Source organism: Eucyclogobius newberryi, unplaced genomic scaffold, assembly GCF_026437365.1.
Source record: "Eucyclogobius newberryi isolate DKJ021-1_F unplaced genomic scaffold, fEucNew1.0.hap1 SCAF_3, whole genome shotgun sequence".
NCBI lineage: Eukaryota > Metazoa > Chordata > Actinopteri > Gobiiformes > Gobiidae > Eucyclogobius > Eucyclogobius newberryi.
This window is the reverse complement of record NW_027315945.1, coordinates 41,190,439-41,202,489: the sequence shown is the minus strand read 5'-3', so window position 1 is coordinate 41,202,489 and position 12,051 is coordinate 41,190,439. Positions and strand designations below refer to the sequence as shown.

Below are 12,051 nucleotides of genomic sequence, written 5' to 3'. Positions count from 1 at the left end.
CTGACACTTTGACTCAATAATGCCACATAATGACTTAAGACATGTCCCTTGTGTGGACATGACAGGATCGTCTTATGTCTTCACACTCAACATGAACTTTTACAGAATCATTTCTTGAACATTAGTCGGTTCCTCGTTGGTCGGTTCCTCGTTGGTCGGTTCCTCGTTGGTCGGTTCCTCGTTGGTCGGTTACTCGCCGCGCCGGGGATGCCGCTACGTCATTTGACAGCTCCGTGGTTCCATTATCGGACACACGCACGAGCTTCTTTTCTCACAGTAAAAACACTTTTGGGCTTTAAATAAATGTTTCTTTGACGTGAACAAGACGCGCCGGTGCGCATCATGACGCGTTGTTTCCGCGCTGAAGTCGCGGAGCCGGAATGAAGCAACGGACGCGCAGAAAAAGCAGAACAATTGTTGCCATTTGAATATTTGTCTGATTTTAAGTTAAAGACGCGGAAGATCGCGGCGCGCGCGCGGATGAAGCGTTCAGCGCGAGGAGAAAGCGAAAGCGGCGCGATGCGGAGGCGGGTCCGCTCACAGACGCGTCGCAGCCGCAGCGGTTCGGCTCGGTTAGCATCAGTTAGCTTCCTCGGGCTAAAGCGGTCGGTTCTGGCTTCTCGGGGCCCTGCGGCGGTCCCGGGGCCGCACACGGGACGGCACAGCTCCGTACCTTGTCTCTGGCTCTGGTTTGTCCCTCGGGGGACGCGGACGCGCATGCTTTAGTCCGCCGCGTCGCAGGTGGCGTCCGTGTTCGCGCTGCAGCAGCTGTTTGTGAAGCGCAGCGGCGCGTGCGTCTCACATCCGCTCGCGTCGCTCGCAGTAAAAGCACCAAACGAAAAGGCCTTTATTTTGAAAGCTTTATGGAACTTCTGTTTTAACTGCTTTAGATGAAGTCTAGAATTTACAATAGAAATGACTAAGTTTATAAAAAGTGTAAAAAGAAGAAGCACGTGTGTGAAATAAAGACGATGGTACATGATGGTTCCGGCCCCTGGGTCCGGGCTCTGGTTCCGGGCCCTGGTTCCGGGCCCTGGGTCCGGCCCCTGGGTCCGGGCCCTGGGTCCGGGCCCTGGGTCCGGGCCCTGGGTCCGGGCCCTGGGTCCGGCCCCTGGGTCATGGCGTTCCAAATGACCGACATTATGACAATATCAAAAGCCAAAGCCAATTTATTCAGTTCAAACTGAAGGAATAAATTAATCAAACAGAAAATCGTTACATTTCATTGACAAAAGTATAAATGAGTTTTTCTGTCTAAAATATTCTTCTTTTAAATAAATGACCTCGAGCTTCACCTCGTTAAACGTTGGAAAAAGTCCAAGAGCAACAAAACGAGAACTAATGCGCAGCGCAGGACGAGCAGGGGGCGCTGCAGCGCCGCGCAGGACGAGCAGGGGGCGCTGCAGCGCCGCGCAGGACGAGCAGGGGGCGCTGCAGCGCCGCGCAGGACGAGCAGGGGGCGCTGCAGCGCCGCGCAGGACGAGCAGGGGAGCAGGGGGCGCTGCAGCGCCGCGCAGGACGAGCAGGGGGCGCTGCAGCGCCGCGCAGACCAAACCAAAGTGTGAAAATAAAAGTAATAGTTCGTATAGTTCAGGTTTGGACTGTAACAGTTCCGCTCGTCTCCACCAGAGGTCAGACTCTACATCTCGTCGGCGCGGTCTCGTTTTCTGTTTGCGACCGTTTCGTCCAGCGTGAGCTGCGTCTGTTGCCTGGCGACAGGAGCAGGTTCTGATTGGTTCCCCGGTGACGCAGACACCCCGGGGTTCGGCTGTGATTGGTCGACGGCGGCTGCAGCAGAAACGAGCTCGGTTCCTGATTGGCCGACATCAGAGAGCTCGGGATCAGACGCTGCGTGGTCATTGGCCGGAGGCTGCGAGGAGGCGGAGTCTGTCAGGATGTTTCTGGAGAAAACTGGAATAAATCATTAAAAGTCGATATTTTAAGAAGTATTAAAAACTGACGTGTTTGAGTAAAAATGATTTTCTTTGTCTTTTATGATGATTTATTTTAAACTGTATTTTACTGATTAAGAATTTGACTTTTGTTATTTCCTGTTAAATTTTATTGCCGTGGCAACAGATTCTGTCGCTAGAAATGAGAACGAATCTAAAGAGTCGACGTAGGTGTGAAGCGTGTTGTGGGTTTCACCTGCGCTCGGCCTGTAGTCGTCTCCTGCAGCTGAACGTCTCACGAACGGACTGAAGCTCGGCAGAATGATGAGGCCCAGAGAAACCATGACGACCTGCGGACGACAGAAACCTGTTCTGAGACCTGCTCTGAGACGTGTGGGAGTGTCCAGCAGGTGGGAGTGTCCAGCAGGTGGGAGTGTCCAGCAGGTGGGAGGGAGTGTCAAGCAGGTGGGTGGGAGTGTCCAGCAGGTGGGTGGGAGTGTCCAGCAGGTGGGTGGGAGTGTCAAGCAGGTGGGTGGGAGTGTCCAGCAGGTGGGAGTGTCCAGCAGGTGGGAGTGTCCAGCAGGTGGGAGTGTCAAGCAGGTGGGTGGGAGTGTCAAGCAGGTGGGAGTGTCAAGCAGGTGGGTGGGAGTGTCAAGCAGGTGGGTGGGAGTGTCCAGCAGGTGGGAGTGTCCAGCAGGTGGGAGTGTCCAGCAGGTGGGAGTGTCCAGCAGGTGGGAGTGTCCAGCAAGTGGGAGTGTCCAGCAGGTGGGAGTGTCCAGCAGGTGAGAGTGTCAAGCAGGTGGGAGTGTCAAGCAGGTGGGCGTGTCAAGCAGGTGGGCGTGTCAAGCAGGTGGGCGTGTCCAGCAGGTGGGCGTGTCCAGCAGGTGGGCGTGTCCAGCAGGGGACAGTACCAGGAGGCAGGTGCTGGTCTGAGCTCCTTTAGAAACGCTCCGTTTGATGAGAGTCTGAAGCTGCCGGAGCTGTGCCAACAGAGACCTGAGCACACAAGACAAATGACACCTTAAAGCTCCCTTAAAGCTCCCTTAAAGCTTATTTAAAGCTTATTTAAAGCTCCTTTAAAGCTCCTTTAAAGCTCCTTTAAAGCTCCCTTAAAGAGCTCCCTTAAAGCTCCTTTCAAGCTCATTTAAAGCTCCTTTCAAGCTCATTTAAAGCTCCTTTCAAGCTCATTTAAAGCTCCTTTAAAGCTCATTTAAAGCTCCCTTAAAGCTCTCTCAAAGCTCCCTTAAAGCTAAAGCGCCCTTAAAGCTCCCTCAAAGCTCTCTCAAAGCTAATTTAAAGCTCCTTTATAGAGCTCCTTTATAGAGCTCCTTTAAAAGCTCCTTTAAAAGCTCTCTCGAAGCTCTCTCGAAGCTCTCTCGAAGCTCTCTCGGAGCTCTCTCGGAGCTCTCTCGGAGCTGAGCTCTCTCGGAGCTCTCTCAGAGCTCTCTCAGAGCTCCCTCAGAGCTCTCTCAGAGCTCCCTCAGAGCTCCCTCAGAGCTCCCTCAGAGCTCTCTCAGAGCTCTCTCAGAGCTCTTTTAAAGCTCTCTTAAAGCTCTCTCAAAGCTCTTTTAACGCTCTCGGAACCTTTAGTCACGCGATAAACTCAAAATTATTTTCTCGGACTCTAAGAGTCAAAGCTCTGAAGAAGAACCTCTCAGTTTAGACCTTCTCAGGAGGAAAGGCTCCTCCTGCTTGTTCTGCTGGTTCTGCTTGTTCTGCTGGTTCTGCTTGTTCTGCTGGTTCTGCTGGTTCTGCTGGTTCTTTCTGCTCCGTCTCTGAATCACTTGTAACTCACATGTTGCTCTTCTCCAGCTGCTCCACCGTCCTCTGCAGCTCCTTGTTCTGAGCTGAACACTCGGCGGCTCTGAAACCACAAAGAGCAGTAAAGAGGCGGGACAAAACCATTAAAGCTGCAACGCCATTGGACCAGAGACTGCTTCTGACCCGCCCATCCCACGACAACTATAGTCCATCGCAGGACAACTATAGTCCATCGAACGACAACTATAGTCCATCGAACGACAACTATATAGTCCATCGCACGACAACTATATAGTTCATCGCCGGACAACTATAGTCCATCGCAGGACAACTATAGTCCATCGCAGGACAACTATAGTCCATCGCAGGACAACTATAGTCTATCGCAGGACAACTATAGTCCATCGCACGACAACTATATAGTCCATCGCAGGACAACTATAGTCCATCGCACGACAACTATAGTCCATCGAACGACAACTATAGTCCATCGCAGGACAACTATAGTCCATCGAACGACAACTATAGTCCAACGAACGACAACTATAGTCCATCGAACGACAACTATAGTCCATCGGACAACTATAGTCCATCGAACGACAACTATATAGTCCATCGCAGGACAACTATAGTCCATCGCAGGACAACTATAGTCCATCGCAGGACAACTATAGTCCATCGCAGGACAACTATAGTCCATCGCAGGACAACTATAGTCCATCGCAGGACAACTATAGTCCATCGCACGACAACTATAGTCCATCACAGGACAACTATAGTCCATCGCAGGACAACTATAGTCCATCGCAGGACAACTATAGTCCATCGCACGACAACTATAGTCCATCGAACGACAACTATAGTCCATCGCAGGACAACTATAGTCCATCGAACGACAACTATAGTCCAACGAACGACAACTATAGTCCATCGAACGACAACTATAGTCCATCGAACGACAACTATAGTCCATCGAACGACAACTATATAGTCCATCGCAGGACAACTATAGTCCATCGCAGGACAACTATAGTCCATCGCAGGACAACTATAGTCCATCGCAGGACAACTATAGTCCATCGCAGGACAACTATAGTCCATCGCACGACAACTATAGTCCATCACAGGACAACTATAGTCCATCACAGGACAACTATAGTCCATCGCAGGACAACTATAGTCCATCCCACGACAACTATAGTCCAACTATAGTCCATCGCACGACAACTATAGTCCAACTATAGTCCATCGCACGACAACTATAGTCCATCGCACAACAACTATAGTCCATCGCACGACAACTATAGTCCATCGCAGGACAACTATAGTCCAACTATAGTCCATCGCACGACAACTATAGTTCATCGCACGACAACTATAGTCCATCGCAGGACAACTATAGTCCATCCCAGGACAACTATAGTCCAACTATAGTCCATCGCACGACAACTATAGTTCATCGCACGACAACTATAGTCCATCGCAGGACAACTATAGTCCATCGCAGGACAACTATAGTCCATCGCAGGACAACTATAGTCCATCGCAGGACAACTATAGTCCAACTATAGTCCATCGCACGACAACTATAGTCCATCGCACGACAACTATATAGTCCATCCCAGGACAACTATAGTCCAACTATAGTCCATCGCACGACAACTATAGTCCATCGCACGACAACTATAGTCCATCGCACGACAACTATAGTCCATCGCAGGACAACTATAGTCCATCGCAGGACAACTATAGTCCATCGCAGGACAACTATAGTCCATCGCACGACAACTATAGTCCATCGCAGGACAACTATAGTCCATCGCACGACAACTATAGTCCATCGCAGGACAACTATAGTCCATCGCAGGACAACTATAGTCCATCGCAGGACAACTATAGTCCATCGCAGGACAACTATAGTCCATCGCACGACAACTATAGTCCATCGCAGGACAACTATAGTCCATCCCAGGACAACTATAGTCCATCCCAGGACAACTATAGTCCAACTATAGTCCATCGCACGACAACTATAGTCCATCGCACGACAACTATAGTCCATCGCAGGACAACTATAGTCCATCGCACGACAACTATAGTCCATCGCAGGACAACTATAGTCCATCGCACGACAACTATAGTCCATCGCAGGACAACTATAGTCCATCGCAGGACAACTATAGTCCATCGCAGGACAACTATAGTCCATCGCAGGACAACTATAGTCCATCGCACGACAACTATAGTCCATCGCAGGACAACTATAGTCCATCCCAGGACAACTATAGTCCATCCCAGGACAACTATAGTCCAACTATAGTCCATCGCACGACAACTATAGTCCATCGCACGACAACTATAGTCCATCGCAGGACAACTATAGTCCATCGCACGACAACTATAGTCCATCGCAGGACAACTATAGTCCATCGCACGACAACTATAGTCCATCGCAGGACAACTATAGTCCATCGCAGGACAACTATAGTCCATCGCAGGACAACTATAGTCCATCGCAGGACAACTATAGTCCATCGCACGACAACTATAGTCCATCGCAGGACAACTATAGTCCATCGCAGGACAACTATAGTCCATCCCAGGACAACTATAGTCCATCCCAGGACAACTATAGTCCAACTATAGTCCATCGCACGACAACTATAGTCCATCCCACGACAACTATAGTCCATCGCAGGACAACTATAGTCCATCGAACGACAACTATAGTCCATCGAACGACAACTATATAGTCCATCGCACGACAACTATATAGTTCATCGCCGGACAACTATAGTCCATCGCAGGACAACTATAGTCCATCGCAGGACAACTATAGTCCATCGCAGGACAACTATAGTCTATCGCAGGACAACTATAGTCCATCGCACGACAACTATATAGTCCATCGCAGGACAACTATAGTCCATCGCACGACAACTATAGTCCATCGAACGACAACTATAGTCCATCGCAGGACAACTATAGTCCATCGAACGACAACTATAGTCCAACGAACGACAACTATAGTCCATCGAACGACAACTATAGTCCATCGAACGACAACTATAGTCCATCGAACGACAACTATATAGTCCATCGCAGGACAACTATAGTCCATCGCAGGACAACTATAGTCCATCGCAGGACAACTATAGTCCATCGCAGGACAACTATAGTCCATCGCAGGACAACTATAGTCCATCGCAGGACAACTATAGTCCATCGCACGACAACTATAGTCCATCACAGGACAACTATAGTCCATCACAGGACAACTATAGTCCATCGCAGGACAACTATAGTCCATCGCACGACAACTATAGTCCATCGAACGACAACTATAGTCCATCGCAGGACAACTATAGTCCATCGAACGACAACTATAGTCCAACGAACGACAACTATAGTCCATCGAACGACAACTATAGTCCATCGAACGACAACTATAGTCCATCGAACGACAACTATATAGTCCATCGCAGGACAACTATAGTCCATCGCAGGACAACTATAGTCCATCGCAGGACAACTATAGTCCATCGCAGGACAACTATAGTCCATCGCAGGACAACTATAGTCCATCGCACGACAACTATATAGTCCATCGCAGGACAACTATAGTCCATCGCACGACAACTATAGTCCATCACAGGACAACTATAGTCCATCACAGGACAACTATAGTCCATCGCAGGACAACTATAGTCCATCCCACGACAACTATAGTCCATCGCACGACAACTGTAGTCCATCGCACGACAACTATAGTCCAACTATAGTCCATCGCACGACAACTATAGTCCAACTATAGTCCATCGCACGACAACTATAGTCCATCGCACAACAACTATAGTCCATCGCACGACAACTATAGTCCATCGCAGGACAACTATAGTCCAACTATAGTCCATCGCACGACAACTATAGTTCATCGCACGACAACTATAGTCCATCGCAGGACAACTATAGTCCATCCCAGGACAACTATAGTCCAACTATAGTCCATCGCACGACAACTATAGTTCATCGCACGACAACTATAGTCCATCGCAGGACAACTATAGTCCATCGCAGGACAACTATAGTCCATCGCAGGACAACTATAGTCCATCGCAGGACAACTATAGTCCAACTATAGTCCATCCCAGGACAACTATAGTCCAACTATAGTCCATCGCACGACAACTATAGTCCATCGCACGACAACTATAGTCCATCGCACGACAACTATAGTCCATCGCAGGACAACTATAGTCCATCGCAGGACAACTATAGTCCATCGCAGGACAACTATAGTCCATCGCACGACAACTATAGTCCATCGCAGGACAACTATAGTCCATCGCACGACAACTATAGTCCATCGCAGGACAACTATAGTCCATCGCAGGACAACTATAGTCCATCGCACGACAACTATAGTCCAACTATAGTCCATCGCACGACAACTATAGTTCATCGCACGACAACTATAGTCCATCGCAGGACAACTATAGTCCATCCCAGGACAACTATAGTCCAACTATAGTCCATCGCACGACAACTATAGTTCATCGCACGACAACTATAGTCCATCGCAGGACAACTATAGTCCATCGCAGGACAACTATAGTCCATCGCAGGACAACTATAGTCCAACTATAGTCCATCGCACGACAACTATATAGTCCATCCCAGGACAACTATAGTCCAACTATAGTCCATCGCACGACAACTATAGTCCATCGCACGACAACTATAGTCCATCGCACGACAACTATAGTCCATCGCACGACAACTATAGTCCATCGCAGGACAACTATAGTCCATCGCAGGACAACTATAGTCCATCGCACGACAACTATAGTCCATCGCAGGACAACTATAGTCCATCGCACGACAACTATAGTCCATCGCAGGACAACTATAGTCCATCGCAGGACAACTATAGTCCATCGCAGGACAACTATAGTCCATCGCAGGACAACTATAGTCCATCGCACGACAACTATAGTCCATCGCAGGACAACTATAGTCCATCCCAGGACAACTATAGTCCATCCCAGGACAACTATAGTCCAACTATAGTCCATCGCACGACAACTATAGTCCATCGCACGACAACTATAGTCCATCGCACGACAACTATAGTCCATCGCAGGACAACTATAGTCCATCGCAGGACAACTATAGTCCATCGCAGGACAACTATAGTCCATCGCAGGACAACTATAGTCCATCGCAGGACAACTATAGTCCATCGCAGGACAACTATAGTCCATCGCACGACAACTATATAGTCCATCGCAGGACAACTATATAGTCCATCGCAGGACAACTATAGTCCATCGCAGGACAACTATAGTCCATCGCAGGACAACTGTAGTCCAACTATAGTCCATCGCACGACAACTATAGTCCATCGCACGACAACTGTAGTCCATCGCACGACAACTATAGTCCATCGCACGACAACTATAGTCCATCGCACGACAACTATAGTCCATCGCACGACAACTATAGTCCATCGCACGACAACTATAGTCCATCGCAGGACAACTATAGTCCATCGCACGACAACTATAGTCCATCGCACGACAACTATAGTCCATCGCACGACAACTATAGTCCATCGCACGACAACTATAGTCCATCGCAGGACAACTATAGTCCATCGCAGGACAACTATAGTCCATCGCAGGACAACTATAGTCCATCGCAGGACAACTATAGTCCATCGCACGACAACTATAGTCCATGGCACGACAACTATAGTCCATCGCACGACAACTATAGTCCATGGCACGACAACTATAGTCCATCGCACGACAACTATAGTCCATCGCAGGACAACTATAGTCCATCGCAGGACAACTATAGTCCATCGCAGGACAACTATAGTCCATCGCAGGACAACTATAGTCCATCGCAGGACAACTATAGTCCATCGCAGGACAACTGTAGTCCATCGCAGGACAACTGTAGTCCATCGCAGGACAACTGTAGTCCATCGCAGGACAACTGTAGTCCATCGCAGGACAACTGTAGTCCATCGCAGGACAACTGTAGTCCATCGCAGGACAACTGTAGTCCATCGCAGGACAACTATAGTCCATCGCACGACAACTATATAGTCCATCGCAGGACAACTATAGTCCATCGCACGACAACTATAGTCCATCGAACGACAACTATAGTCCATCGCAGGACAACTATAGTCCATCGAACGACAACTATAGTCCATCGAACGACAACTATAGTCCATCGGACAACTATAGTCCATCGAACGACAACTATATAGTCCATCGCAGGACAACTATAGTCCATCGCAGGACAACTATAGTCCATCGCAGGACAACTATAGTCCATCGCAGGACAACTATAGTCCATCGCAGGACAACTATAGTCCATCGCACGACAACTATAGTCCATCACAGGACAACTATAGTCCATCACAGGACAACTATAGTCCATCGCAGGACAACTATAGTCCATCGCACGACAACTATAGTCCATCGAACGACAACTATAGTCCATCGCAGGACAACTATAGTCCATCGAACGACAACTATAGTCCAACGAACGACAACTATAGTCCATCGAACGACAACTATAGTCCATCGAACGACAACTATAGTCCATCGAACGACAACTATAGTCCATCGAACGACAACTATATAGTCCATCGCAGGACAACTATAGTCCATCGCAGGACAACTATAGTCCATCGCAGGACAACTATAGTCCATCGCAGGACAACTATAGTCCATCGCAGGACAACTATAGTCCATCGCACGACAACTATATAGTCCATCGCAGGACAACTATAGTCCATCGCACGACAACTATAGTCCATCACAGGACAACTATAGTCCATCACAGGACAACTATAGTCCATCGCAGGACAACTATAGTCCATCCCACGACAACTATAGTCCAACTATAGTCCATCGCACGACAACTATAGTCCAACTATAGTCCATCGCACGACAACTATAGTCCATCGCACAACAACTATAGTCCATCGCACGACAACTATAGTCCATCGCAGGACAACTATAGTCCATCGCAGGACAACTATAGTCCAACTATAGTCCATCGCACGACAACTATAGTTCATCGCACGACAACTATAGTCCATCGCAGGACAACTATAGTCCATCCCAGGACAACTATAGTCCAACTATAGTCCATCGCACGACAACTATAGTTCATCGCACGACAACTATAGTCCATCGCAGGACAACTATAGTCCATCGCAGGACAACTATAGTCCATCGCAGGACAACTATAGTCCATCGCAGGACAACTATAGTCCAACTATAGTCCATCGCACGACAACTATAGTCCATCGCACGACAACTATATAGTCCATCCCAGGACAACTATAGTCCAACTATAGTCCATCGCACGACAACTATAGTCCATCGCACGACAACTATAGTCCATCGCACGACAACTATAGTCCATCGCAGGACAACTATAGTCCATCGCAGGACAACTATAGTCCATCGCAGGACAACTATAGTCCATCGCACGACAACTATAGTCCATCGCAGGACAACTATAGTCCATCGCACGACAACTATAGTCCGTCGCAGGACAACTATAGTCCATCGCAGGACAACTATAGTCCATCGCAGGACAACTATAGTCCATCGCAGGACAACTATAGTCCATCGCACGACAACTATAGTCCATCGCAGGACAACTATAGTCCATCCCAGGACAACTATAGTCCATCCCAGGACAACTATAGTCCAACTATAGTCCATCGCACGACAACTATAGTCCATCGCACGACAACTATAGTCCATCGCAGGACAACTATAGTCCATCGCACGACAACTATAGTCCATCGCAGGACAACTATAGTCCATCGCACGACAACTATAGTCCATCGCAGGACAACTATAGTCCATCGCAGGACAACTATAGTCCATCGCAGGACAACTATAGTCCATCGCAGGACAACTATAGTCCATCGCACGACAACTATAGTCCATCGCAGGACAACTATAGTCCATCCCAGGACAACTATAGTCCATCCCAGGACAACTATAGTCCAACTATAGTCCATCGCACGACAACTATAGTCCATCGCACGACAACTATAGTCCATCGCAGGACAACTATAGTCCATCGCACGACAACTATAGTCCATCGCAGGACAACTATAGTCCATCGCACGACAACTATAGTCCATCGCAGGACAACTATAGTCCATCGCAGGACAACTATAGTCCATCGCAGGACAACTATAGTCCATCGCAGGACAACTATAGTCCATCGCACGACAACTATAGTCCATCGCAGGACAACTATAGTCCATCGCAGGACAACCATAGTCCATCCCAGGACAACTATAGTCCATCCCAGGACAACTATAGTCCATCCCAGGACAACTATAGTCCAA

The 12,051-nt window shown here is 48.5% G+C and overlaps 2 protein-coding genes across 2 annotated transcripts in view; both read right to left on the bottom strand.

Moving 5' to 3' along the window:
- The window catches only part of LOC140374624 (DENN domain-containing protein 4B-like), a 20,721-nt gene extending 19,914 nt beyond the window's left edge, over nucleotides 1-807 (bottom strand). Inside the window, exon 1 of the mRNA XM_072461553.1 lies at nucleotides 674-807. The gene's annotated coding sequence lies outside the window, so the exon portion shown is untranslated. The remainder of the gene's footprint in view (nucleotides 1-673) is intronic.
- A 439-nt stretch (nucleotides 808-1,246) lies between these two features.
- Nucleotides 1,247-12,051, bottom strand: part of LOC140374155 (cyclic AMP-responsive element-binding protein 3-like protein 4) — a 28,103-nt gene continuing 17,298 nt past the window's right edge. Inside the window, exons 6-9 of the mRNA XM_072460962.1 lie at nucleotides 3,688-3,756; nucleotides 2,804-2,888; nucleotides 2,149-2,242; nucleotides 1,247-1,911 (exon numbers count right to left, since the gene is read on the bottom strand). Of these exons, the coding sequence (XP_072317063.1) occupies nucleotides 1,640-1,911; nucleotides 2,149-2,242; nucleotides 2,804-2,888; nucleotides 3,688-3,756 (520 nt within the window). The 3' untranslated portion in view covers nucleotides 1,247-1,639. The remainder of the gene's footprint in view (nucleotides 1,912-2,148; nucleotides 2,243-2,803; nucleotides 2,889-3,687; nucleotides 3,757-12,051) is intronic.